The sequence below is a fragment of the Anabrus simplex genome, chromosome 6 (genome assembly GCF_040414725.1).
Source record: "Anabrus simplex isolate iqAnaSimp1 chromosome 6, ASM4041472v1, whole genome shotgun sequence".
Taxonomy (NCBI): domain Eukaryota; kingdom Metazoa; phylum Arthropoda; class Insecta; order Orthoptera; family Tettigoniidae; genus Anabrus; species Anabrus simplex.
Genome location: NC_090270.1, coordinates 111,837,420 through 111,850,511, shown reverse-complemented (window position 1 = coordinate 111,850,511; position 13,092 = coordinate 111,837,420). Strand labels below are relative to the sequence as shown.

Genomic DNA, 13,092 nt, shown 5'->3' with positions numbered 1-13,092 from the left:
GTTTAGCTAAAGACCACACAGGCGAGCTATAGTTCTTCTAAGACTTTCCCAGTTAATGACATTCCTCCTATTCCCGTTTACAAAACGCACCGCTCTTCTTTGAAATCTGTTTCTGGTTGAGTTGGCACGAAACGTGCCACCAGAGATGTTTTACATGCCGATATCGTGCGACATGGATTGCTGAATGAAATACTTTCTGTCCTTCAAAATTCTGACCTCCTATGCCGAATTTGAACCAGCAATTTTGAAATTCTGGGGCTGTTGTCACTCAATGCAGTGCTCTGAAAGTTTCCATCGAGATACCCACAAGTGATCTGAGATAAGTTGAGATGATCATGTTCTTATCTGTTACGCTATACTATCACATGCTCTTATTGCATGAAGGTCAGATAAGAGCAGTTGACCTTCCTTCATCCCACTCTCACCACGATGTTGCGCTATCAGGTCTTCAGTCGCCTTCAAGATGTTGTTCTTGGTGCTGGTGTTTGCTCCTTTGATCCTCTTGCTTATTTTGCATTTCTTCGTGCCGTACCATTTTTGCTCGCTACGAACCAGAATACTCTCTAACAAGTTACCAGGATTCGGAGGATATCCTTATTTTGGAAGTGCATTGGAATTCATCGTTCCTCATGAAGGTGAGACTGAACACATCATGTTTATCATGCTTCAATGCCCACGATGTCTAGTATTTAACCGTATTTACTTGGAGCGTGCTGGCTATCCCATGAGGGCAGTGGATAGACCGGTACGGGGGCGCCGACTACCGGAGGATGTAGGACCAGTGTTGCCAACTTATATTTTCAATGAATATTGAATTTTCACGACCGCATTGTAATCGAAACCGACTTTCAACCTAAACGCACTCTACAGTGTGATGGTAGTAGTACCAGACCTGTAGCTCAGATACTTTCCAACAGAACAAAGATGGCCTAGGCCACCATAGCTCAATTGGTAGAGCAACCGACGCGAAATCGGGAGGTTGTGGGTTCGGATCCCACTGGTGTCTGGTTGGCCATTTTTGTTCTGTACTTAACATCTCTTTAACACGTACTAAAATGTACGTAGCACGACCTAATAGGTTGAAAGTCGGTTTCGATTATATTTTCAAGATCCTAAAAATACTACTAAAAATCCGCTAAAATTCCGCGAAGAAATCCGATCTCAAATAATGAGCAATAAAAAACGAGCAATAATAATAATAATAATAATAATAATAATAATAATAATAATAATAATAATAATAATAATAAATGTCTACACTCACCTGATCAGTGAGTTTCACTGGGGTTAACCTCCTGCCTCCGAGCCGCCGAGCTAAAACTTGTAGGCGTTTTACTGCCGGGTGCAAACTAGGTGAATCCCCTACCTCAAGGGCCACACACAGATAGGCCAGTTTATGAAACGGTCTTCCTTCATAGCATAAATATGAAATGCTACTCTCTCACAGTTTCATTATCTGTCGTCATTCGTCAACTAAGAGATAAGTACCCTTTCCCCATGCACTACAAATTGATGATACCATGATCTCATAACATCAAGTCCAAATAACATATTTTCCTTATGTGACTGCTAGCTCCTGACAAGAAATACGAAATAGCTCGGAGACAGACTGGAGTACATTTTTTTTAAACGTGAAATGGATTAAACATTAAATTCCGCAATAATAAATCTAGAATTCCGCCAAAAAACCCGCTATCCGCTAAATGATATATTTCTCAGCCGACAGTCTTCTAATTCCGCCAAATTTAGCGGAAAATCCGCTAAGTTGGCAACACTGTGTAGGACAGAGATGGCAAACCTATGACACGCTTACCACTAGGTGACACATGGCATGTCAGATAACATACGAACATGTAACAAATAGGTCAAAAATCTTACAACATAGCATACTTTAACACTGCGCTTTAATAAAGAATTATGTATCCAATTAATTCTATGGACATAATTTTACAACTTTTATTAGGTTAATGCAAAAATGTACCTCATTCTTAAATTTAACCTCTTTTGTAAAACGAAATTTTTAGTGACGTTTGCAAAATAAAATCATGAACCATTCAGTCGAATGGATTTATAAATAATGCAATCTAATACCTAAATTAAGTCAAATAAGGAGTTTCATGGTGATTTTTATCACGCTAACCACTACACCACAGAGGCGGACATATACGTCAGTACAAGGCCGTACCCAGAAATTTTTTCGGAGGGGGTTAGTATTTCGGGGAGGCTTCTGAAAAACAAACTACAAGTTTTGTAACAAATATGATTTACTTGTAAACAGAATTTATGGAAAGAAATGTTTGAAATAGTTTTAGAGTAGTATCTTTTAAAACTCAACGGGTTAGATAGAAAGATAAATTCATAGCGGTTCGGTGGACAGAACACGCTTTAACACGTGTGTGCAGTGCGACACAAAGATTTGTTTAAAAGTGGAGAAAACAACATAATTCACTGTAAGTATTAAAACTATTTAGAGGTTCGATTCAGTTTTGAAAATCTTCTAGCGGCTCGATGACATGAAACTATTTCTACATGCTTACTGATATTGATTTTGATGGTGCAAAATGTAAACAATCCGTTTATCTCACCAAAATTATTATGTTTTCAGTAAATTTGTTTACATTATTCACAGAGAAACATTTAAAGATGGCACAGATAATATAGGTTAAATTCAATTGTTTATTTCGGAAATTCTTATTTTTATAATATTTCTGAGTTATTGTAAGCTATTTCAAACCTTGGATATGCCGTTTAAATTTGTCAAGTTGACTTTTATTTCGGAGGGGTTTTGAACCCCCATAACATCCCACCTGTGTAGGGCCTTGCGCCAGTAGGCCTAAATACCAGGGACGTGCTGGCTCACAGGGACATGTCCCAGTGCATTCTCCTCTCATGGCGTCCTCGGTGCCCTGCGCTGTCGGCCTCATAATGCAATGTAAAATATTCCTGTTGGAGAAAGTATTAGATTTACGAAAATTTGGGATATAACCAAATAATCGTAAAATCACTTACGTACTTAAAAAGCAAAATATATGAATATACTGAATTAATGTGGGGCTAATTGATACGATTAATTCGGTGCAGAAAACGGTACAAACGCCTACTGCATTTTGTACTTTTTATTTCATGATGTGTTCAACAAATTATAGCAACGAAATTCGTGATGTTATTTATATCTCCCTCTCTCCATATTTAAAAGTGTTTTGCAACACCGACATTTAGAATGAAAAAAATAAATTAAAATGGCGTACGGCTTTTAGTGCCGGAAGTGTCCGAGGACATGTTCGGCTCGCGAGCTGCAAGTCTTTCTACTTGACGCCCGTACGCGACCTGCGCGTCATGGTGAGGATGAAGTGATGATGAAGACGACACATACACCCAGCCCCCGTGCCAGAGAAATTAACCAATGGCGGTTAAAATTCCCGACCCTGCCGGGAATCGAATCCTGGACCCCTGTGAACAAACGCCAGCACGCTAACCATTTAGCCATGGAGCCGAGCATTTAGAATTAATGTTTCGAAATAAAAAAAATGAACTTTCTCATCTCAGGTTTTAAGGTTTTAAATAAGTAAACACACAATAGTCAGGATTACGTCGACAATTCTGACTGTGCTGTGAAAATAAGGAGGGCCAAACAATTCTAATGAATTCTAATGAATTAACTACATCCCTTATTCTAATGCCAACGGTCGTAGCCGTGTTGAAACACCGGATTCCGTGAGATCTCCGCCATAAGACCTATGTGTGTCGGTGCGACGTAAAGCAACTAGCAATAAAAGCCAATTGTAAAAAAAAGTATTTATCTCCTTTTCTTTAAAGAAAGGCGATCGGCGGATGCAGAGGGGGGTCTCGGCCCAATAGTGGCTACGGCTGGTCCGTGGTCCGACAGCTCTGCACTAGGATCGACCAACCGAACAGAGGAGGGGTGGCCACTGCTCTACCGTGGGGCTGTACGCCTCTGTATTCGGGAGACGGAGAGGGGCTTATCCCCGCCGTCGGCTGTCCTGAGAGTGGTTTTCCATGGTTTTCCATTCTCATGCACACGAGCGAATGCCGAGACAGTTCCTAGTATAGCCCACGGCTGCCAACCCTCTCACCTTCTCCGATACAAATCTCCCGGCCTGAGAGACGGCGTTACCGTCTAGGAGGCCCGCCTCCCCCTTCATGAGAGGAATGAAAACATTTAGTAGTAGTAGTAGTAGTAGTAGTAGTAGTAGTAGTAGTAGTAGACGAAAGGCAGGTGGATAATTCTGGATCTTAGGCTATCCCCTTACCTTGATGGAAATGGTTGGGAACACTTGCACGGAACCAGCTCCATACGGAGCTAACTTGACAGAGTGCCAGATCGGGTATGAAACTTGTCCGCTATGACGTGGGGCAGTGTAAATCACTGTTTTAATGTTGAAAACATTTCTTAGAAGACAAAGTAGGAGTCACCATACTAGGAAAAAATGTAAAATTAAGCAATTTCCTCAATTATGCCATTAGCTGAAGGGCTAAAGGGCCGGGAAAGGTATCAACTTGTAAGACTTAGATAGCTCTATAAAAATAAAAATCGCATTCGCTTCAGTGCGGCCAGTATCCAGAATTCGGGAGACAGTGGGTTCAAACTCCACTGTCGGTAGCCCTGAAGATGGTTTTCCGTGGTTTCCCATTTTCACACCAGGAAAATGCTACGGTTGCACCTTAATTAAGGCCACGGCCACTTCCTTCCCACTCCTAGCCCCTTCCTGTCCCATCGTCGCTATAAGACCTACCTGTGTCGGTGCGACGTAAAGCAACTTTTTGTCCGACTCGTTAGCTGAACGGTCAGCGTACTGGCCTTCGGTTCAGAGGGTCCGGGTTCGATTCCCGGCCGGGTCGGGGATTTTAACCTTAATTGGTTAATTCCAATGGCACGGGGGCTGGGTGTATGTGTTGTCTTCATCATCATCATTTCATCCTCATCACGACGCGCAGGTCGCCTACAGGTGTCAACTAGAAAGACACCTGGCGAGCCGAACCCGTTCTGGGATATCCCGGCACTAAAAGCCATACGACAATCGAAATATCGAAAATTACTTCCAGCCTAAATGCAGTTCCGGAAAAACAGCATAAATTCGCTTGTTTCTTTACTTGCTTTCTTTTTTATTCAAATCGTAGCCAAATTAACTTACATAATTCTTTCTGTAATGTGTTCCTTGGTTCAGTACCCTCGGAGTGTTTTTTTTTTTTTTTTTTTGTTTTTTTTTTTTAAATGTCCACACCGAATACAGTTATAAGGACTTCAGTGAAACTCTGCATTGACTCACATTAGCGCTGGTAAACCAAACCAAACCAAACCCTATGGCACTACAGCCCTTGAAGGGCCTTGGCCTACCAAGCGACCGCTGCTCAGCCCGAAGGCCTGCAGATTACGAGGTGTCGTGTGGTCAGCACGACGAATCCTCTCGGCCGTTATTCTTGGCTTTCTAGACCGGGGCCGCTATGTCACCGTCAGATAGCTCCTCAATTCTTGTCACGTAGGCTGAGTGGACCTCGAACCAGCCCTCAGGTCCAGGTAAAAATCCCTAACCTGGCCGGGAATCGAACCCGGGGCCTCCGGGTAAGAGGCAGGCACGCTACCCCTACACCACGGGGCCGGCACATTAGCGCTGGTAGTGGTAGACAAAGGCAAACTGCTAATCTAATCGACTGGATAACGATGATTAAGAAAAGGATTGATTTTTTTTTAGGAATAAATAAATAATAAACTCTCATACTTTAAATTATTTACCTATAATTCGTATCTCATATCCCTAGGATTTTTCCAACACTGAATTGCTTGTCTATCCACTGTTCAACATTAATAATATTAGAAGGAAAGTTAAATGATCAAATCTTACCTGAAATTCCTTTTAGAGGAGAGATGTGTTCATTACGATAGCCAGGGACCCACCAACCTGCCTGCATTGGAGTGCAGGCTAAATTTATAGCAGTTGAAATTGAAGCTGTGTTTGTGCACTGCTTGGCACATTCTCTGAATCTTTTATTACAGGATACCCTAAGAGGAATACCGGAATGTCGCAGTGTAATAGAAGTGATGAAAGATTCATTCAATTTTGGGAAGGCTTCTCTCAAAAGGGTGTTGTACCTCTTCACTCATTTAAAATCTGATGATATTGGGATTCTTAAACCATTCTGCCCTACTAGATAGAAAGAAATGTATCTTGCATTGTCTATACTTTTAGCCAACTATACGGAACAGGAATTGTTTCATACAGATTGTAAGGATGATACATCTGATGGAGGCTATAAAACAGTGATGGCGAACCTATGCCACGCGTGTCACATAGTGACTTCGGTGGCATGCCACATGAACATAATAATGTTTTTATATACGTCTTGTACTACAGACAATACACATCTTATAGTGTTACACGTATCTAAAATCTAAATACTAGTTCCCTCCTGACGTACAAAATGGCAACACTGCTAGACTGATAGGTCCGAAAGTCAAGTGACATAAGTGTCGTTTTCTGGTGGTTTTGTATACGGACCTCGCAAACATGTTTTCGGTGCCGAAAAGAACAGAAACTTAACAAAGGTAGTGACCGGATTTTTCAAGAACAGTGGACAAGGGAATTCGGACTGATAGAATGATGTGTTCCCTGTGTTTGAAAACAATTGTATCCCTCACATTTAATCTAAAGCGACATTTCGAGACTAATCATTCAAATGTTTGGTCTATGCCAAATGCAGAAAGAATAGAGTTCGTGTCACAAAATATCGAACATTACTCAAAACTAACTAGTTCTTTCGTATCATCTTTTCGGCCAAGGAATAATATCAGTGCGGCTGTTTCCATCTGTTTCACTGCATAGCACAGCATGCATGAGAAACCGCTTCCTGACGGTGATTTCTTGAAATAAACTTCCTTATGGATGCCCGACACATTATTTGAAAACTTCCTTAACAAACAACAAATAACTAAGAGAATGAAAGAAATGCCAGCCAGCTGAACTGCTGTCAAGGATAGAATAATCAATCAATCAATACTGATCTGCATTTAGAGCAGTCGCCCAGGTGGCAGATTCCTTATCTGTTGTTTTCTTAGGCTTTTCTTAAATGATTTCAAAGAAATTGAAAATTTATTGAACATCTCCTTTAGTAAGTTATACCAATCACTAACTCCCCGTCCTATAAATGAATATTTGCCCCAATTTGTCCTCTTGAATTCCAGCTTTATCTTCATATTGTGATCTTTCCTACTTTCAAAAAAAGACACCACTCAAACTTATTCGTCTATTAATGTCATTCCACGCCATCTCTCCGCTAACAGCTCGGAACATACCACTTAGTCGAACAGCTCGTCTTCTTTCTCCCAAGTCTTCCCAGCCCAAACTATGCAACACTTTTGTAACGCTACTCTTTTGTCGGAAATCATCCAGAACAAATCGAGAAGTGAAGAAGTTTCGGAGCAATCGAAAGCTAATTTGGATAACTCCCAGATGTATGCAGTACAGTATGTTTTGATGAAAGCATGGCTGTGACCTTACAAGCAAGGATAGCTGCGCGCCCCTAACCACGCGGCCAACTAGCCTGCTAATAATATTTAATGATGAAGTGTGTTACAATGGGAGCTTATTATTTATTTATTTACAAATAATATTATGAATTCTCAAAACTTACACATTTAAAAATGTATTTTTGCAGTATTTGCAAAATAAGACCCCGGAATTTGGAAAGGAAGTCACGGGGCTGGAGGGGGCGGGGGGGGGGGAGGTGCTGGGTGTTGTACGTTGTAGCCATTCCTTAAAGGAAAATAACAAATGGCACAATCAACAGTTTAGAATAATAAACCATACGTAAAGTGGCACACTAGTTGAAAAAGGTTCGCCATCCATGCACTAAAGCAAATGATTTTTTTAATGCGACGCAAGGATGGGAAAGGGCTAAGAATGGAAAAGTTTCGGTCGTGGTCTTAATTAAGGTAAATTTCCCAGGATTTCCTGGTGTGAAAATGGAAAATCACGGAAAAGCCTCTTCAGGTCTGCCGCCAACTCCGAATGCAAGCTCACAGCTAGGCGACCGTAACCGCACGGCCAACTCGCTGGTTTATGTAGAACGAGATGACACATCTCATTAAATTGAATGATTCACTGACCGCCCCCTCCCCCCACCCCCGCCTCCTGTCACTAAGAAGCAACTTTGCTCTCTCGGTCGCCGGTTGAAGGGTGGGCTTCGGCTGGTCCGAAGGCTCTGCACTCCGACCGACCAACCGAGCAGAGGAGAGGTGGCTGCGGCTCTGCCGTGGCTCTACGCTTCTGCATTCGGTAGGCGGAGAGGGGGGTTGGCCCTTACCGTTGGCTGTCCTGATAATGGTTTCCCGTGGTTTTCCATTCTTCTGCACTAAGGCGAATGCCGGGACAGTTCCGAGTATAGCCCACGGCCGCCCACCCTCTCACCTTCTCCGCACATCTCCTTCACCGTAACCATTCTCCTGGCCTGAGAGACGGCGTAACTGTCTAAGAGGCCCGCCTCCCCCTTCAGGGGAGGAATGTAAACATTTTAGTAGTAGTACTTTCCTGTTTATTATTTTCGTAACGGTAGAACTAGGAAGGATATTGTTGGATATTCGGCTTTACAGGTTTAAAACTGTAACCATACCAGCTGGGTGGTACATTCTGCCCAAGTGAACCAGCAAAAGTTGATAAAAATAGCCCTAGGCGGGGTAAAAATATTGAGTAGCCTAAGGAAAATGCTGAAATCGCCACAGCATGTTGTGGGCCACCTTCTCATGTCCATTACAATGCTACCTTTCTCTGTGTCTCAGGTTACACTTCAATCTCGCATTCACTCTATCCTCCTCTCTCCAAAACCTGCCTCGAACCAGCGGAACAAAAGCAGTCTTCTTCTCTGCTTTGTTAACACAGTGGGGAGAGAAGTGGCCGATGTATTTCGAAGAATGTTGTTCTCGCTAGTAAGTTACCAACCCCCTCATTAACTTGATGGTTCACTGCCACCCCACACATCCCTCCTGTCACTAAGAAGGAACTTACTTTCCTATCTCGGTATCCCCTGCCTGTCGTAAGAGATGACTAAAAGGGACCCCAGGGAGTCTCAACTTGCGAGCGTGGGTTGCGACCACGGGGCTCTTAGCTGGGTCTTAACATTACTTCCACCTACTTGTGCCAGGCTCCTCACTTTCATCTATCATGTCTGACCTTCCTTGGTTAACTCCTGTTCTTTTCTGACCCCGACGATTATTAGAGCATTCGAGGCCTAGGGAGTCTTTCATTTTCTCGCCCTTCGTGGCCTTTGTCCTTCTTTGCCCGGTACTGCATTTTTCTATGCGTCGAATCCCTTCTTTTCCTCTCTCTCTCTCTCTCTCTCTCTCTCTCTCTCTACCCCCTGTGGGTGGGGGACGCAGACGAAAACTACACCCACGGTATGTCCTGCCTGTCGTAAGAGGCGACTAAAAGGGACGACCAAGGGTCGATGACATTAGAACCATGAGACTACTTGTGATTAGTACCATTACGTGCGGAACACCATGGATCGACGTTACTTACGACTAGTACAACCTAGCGAGGAAAACCATGGTTCTATTTTACATAGGAGCAGTATCGTTGTGCGGATCTGGGCGTTGCTTGTGATAAGTGTCATCGTTTTCCACGGCCGGTTCCACTGTATTCAGAATAGGTCTGCGTTACCTATGAACGGTACCACTTTATGAGAAACACCATGGGTCTACATTGTCTGTGATCCCACTATGCGAGCAACATCACGGGTTTGGCTGGCGCCCTGATTAGTACCATTATGTGAGGAAAACCATGGGTTTGCGTTGCCTGAAAATAGTGCCATTATGTGAGGAACACCATGGGGTCCTGTTGCCTGTGGGCATTTCCATAATGTGTGATACACTGTGGATCTACATTGCCTATGATTACTACCACTATGTGAACAACACCATACGTATTAGTCTTGCTACTCGCTAGTTACTTTACGTCGCACCGACACAGATAGGTCTTATGGCGACGTGGCCTTAATTAAGGTACAGCCCCAGCATTTGCCTGGTGTGAAAATGCGAAACCACGGAAAACCATTTTCAGGGCTGCCGACAGTGGGATTCGAACCTACTATCTCCCGAATACTGGATACTGGCCGCAATTAAGCGACTGCAGCTATCGAGCTCGGTATGCGGTATGCGTATTAGTGGCTTGTGAATAGTTCCACTAAGTGAGGAACAGCACAAGAATACCGGTGCCGTGATTAGTCCCACTATGTGAGGAACACCATAAGTCTGCGTTGCTTGTGAGTAGTACTCGTATGTGCGAAACACCATGAGTTTGTGTTACCTGTGAGTGGTGCCTTCTATAAGGCCATCTAGGTAATCTACTTTGTGTTGATGTTATGCAAAATAGTTTGGTTTTCAACTGTGAGATACCTCTACCATCGGTCTAAGTGCCCCCTCTGGCAGGATCAACGATAATTAATTCTTACGGGAAAGTTTATTTTTACTACTGGCTAACCTTGGTTTTTGAAGATGGTTTTGTTCATGTATCAAAGTTGTGAACACTTTCACTGCTTCCTTCTTCAATAGCTACCAACCAATAAGAAATTGGTAAATATTTTCGTTAGCCAATTCAAATTGGGGATGTGTACTGAAATCCAGCCTATCTGTAAAGGTTCTGGAAACTTCTCCTCGAGATACTATAAAAGCTGGGTGCTTTAGCGCCATATTGTCATCTTCATCGCTCCAGTTTAGTGAGTGTGGCGCGTTCTTCGGGGGCAGGAGCCACGGTCGGCGTTCGGAAGGCCCAGCAACTCATGGTAATGGCAGAATTTTCATAACATGTGATTGCTCCGGCAGATAGCTTGAGGGGAAGGTTCAAACCTCTTTCATTTTCTGTAAATTTCTAAAGCTGTTGATTTAAATGTACAATTTTCGGCCGGCCCGATGACTCTGTTCTATTCTCTATTGGGAAGTATGTAATGTAAGAGAAAAAAGAGTGATTACTCTCTCTTCCCATTCAACTTGGTATGGAGTGACTAAAGTTTCTAATCATCTTAAATTCTTAACACCCTTTGGAATGTAATGTTTCTCATTTAGTCACGCCGGCGTGGAATAGGCTTAGCCTCTGTATCTTTGAGCCATAAGCCCAATTAGGATTTTAAAATATTTAGAAGGAGTACAAGGGTTTCGCCTCCTAGCCTTTTGTTCATGGCCAGTCATGTTCAAACTTTTTCCTTTTTTTTTTTTTTTTTTTTTTTTACATTAAGGCCATTTAGTATGGGCACTCATTGCCCCTGTTTATGTTTCTGGAAAAGAAAGTGAAAAACTGTTGAGCAGAAGATAAGCCGAAACCAGGGCTGCGTGACTGAAAATGCCTTATTTGAAGATCGTCAGGTATAATCTTGTGCGCTGTAAGAAACTTATGCCTCTGAGAAGCTGGACTATATTAACTCTTGGAGCTCAGACTCCTAGGCTATGTAAATTAGTGGGGCAAACATGCTGTTATAAATAGTGTACCTGTTCAGGACTATAATGCTCATCCCCTTGTATACTATCATGTTGATAATTCTATCAAGTTTTGTACCTGATATTTTGGACTTAAATAAGTCATTGTTGTTGGAGCTGACGAGATCATTATAAGTTGTTATTGTTCATTCAGATCTTCTATTTATCAAATTTTAAATTTAAAGGAAAGGAATAAAATTTCGAATTTCATTGTGTTGACTTATGTTCTAGTTAATTCCTTGTCCGCCCATTCACCCCGGCAGCTTTTTACTACTCTGTGATCCACGAAATTCCCGTAACAAGTACTACCATGTGAGAAACACCATGAGCCTCCGTTACCTGTGATTAGTACCACTATAGGAGAAACACCATGGTTCTGCTTTACGAGCGATTAGTACCATTATGAGGGGCCGTTGACCTGGATTTTGGACCCAGTTAGATAATAAGTATCATCCCATTAATTAAGGCATTGTGAATTGGATCCAATGATGGTTTATGTTTTTTTCATCATTCGTCTTAGATTCTAGACAGTGGATACATTTTGAAGTTTTATTTTTCATTTCGTTCACCTAGTACCATTATGGGCTAATGACCTAGTTGTTAGGCCCCTTAAACAACAAACATCATCATCATCATCATCATCATCATAAGTTACACGGTTGCGTTGCTGGTGTTATTGGGAATAGGTTTTACGTAGGTATGTCTGTAAGAGTAACTGAATAAAGCGTGTGATTTTTCAATGCAGACACGCTATTATGTGTGAGTGCTTGTCCTAATGCAACACGATATTTCAGGGGAACACAGGATCCATCAGGTTTCGAACATTAGTCGTCTGGATGGAAAACAAGCAGCAAAGTGACGGCGCCATTCGTTCGTTCGTTGGTTCGTAATCTTTTTAACCTCCAAGGTCGGTTTTTCCCTCGGACTCAGCGAGGGATCGCACCTCTACCGCCTCAAGGACAGTGTCATGGAGCTTCAGACTCTGGGTCGGGGATTCAACTGGGGAGGATGACCAGTACCTCGCCCAGGTGGCCTCACCTGCTATGCTGAACAGGGGCCTTGTGGGGGGGGGGAGTTTGGAAGGGATAGACAAGGAAGAGGGAAGGAAGCGGCCATGGCCTTAAGTTAGGTACCATCCCGGCATTTGCCTGGAGGAGAAGTGAGAAACCACGGAAAACCACTTCCGGGATGGCTGAGGAGGGAATTGAACCCCCCTCTACTCAGTTGACCTCCCGAGGCTGAGTGGATCCCGTTCCAGCCCTCGTACCACATTTCAAATTTCGTGGCAGAGCCGGGAATCGAACCCGGGCCTCTGGACGGCGGACGACTGCGCTATTCACGCCCCCAAAATAAACTTAGAACATTTTAAACATGTTGTAGCTGTTAACATTTAAAGTGAAGGAACTGTGTGTCTATGTTTCAGATTTATTGAAAAAAGTACGTGAGGTGTATCACTCAAACCGCCCACCATTGTACAGATTATGGTTTGTCGGACTGCCAGCTGTATTTCTCAAAGATCTGGACTATATCGAGGTAAGGTTGATTACCAGTTATGTCTGCCATATTTCCTATTCCCCCCACCCCCAGTGATTAATCTATATTACGTACTTGGT

General features: G+C 42.9%; 1 protein-coding gene across 1 annotated transcript in view; it reads left to right on the top strand.

Moving 5' to 3' along the window:
• The first annotated feature begins 445 nt into the window (after positions 1 to 445).
• The window catches only part of LOC136876161 (cytochrome P450 4C1), a 101,664-nt gene continuing 89,017 nt past the window's right edge, over positions 446 to 13,092 (top strand). The window contains exons 1-2 of the mRNA XM_067149880.2: positions 446 to 635; positions 12,903 to 13,012. Of these exons, the coding sequence (XP_067005981.2) occupies positions 464 to 635; positions 12,903 to 13,012 (282 nt within the window). The 5' untranslated portion in view covers positions 446 to 463. The remainder of the gene's footprint in view (positions 636 to 12,902; positions 13,013 to 13,092) is intronic.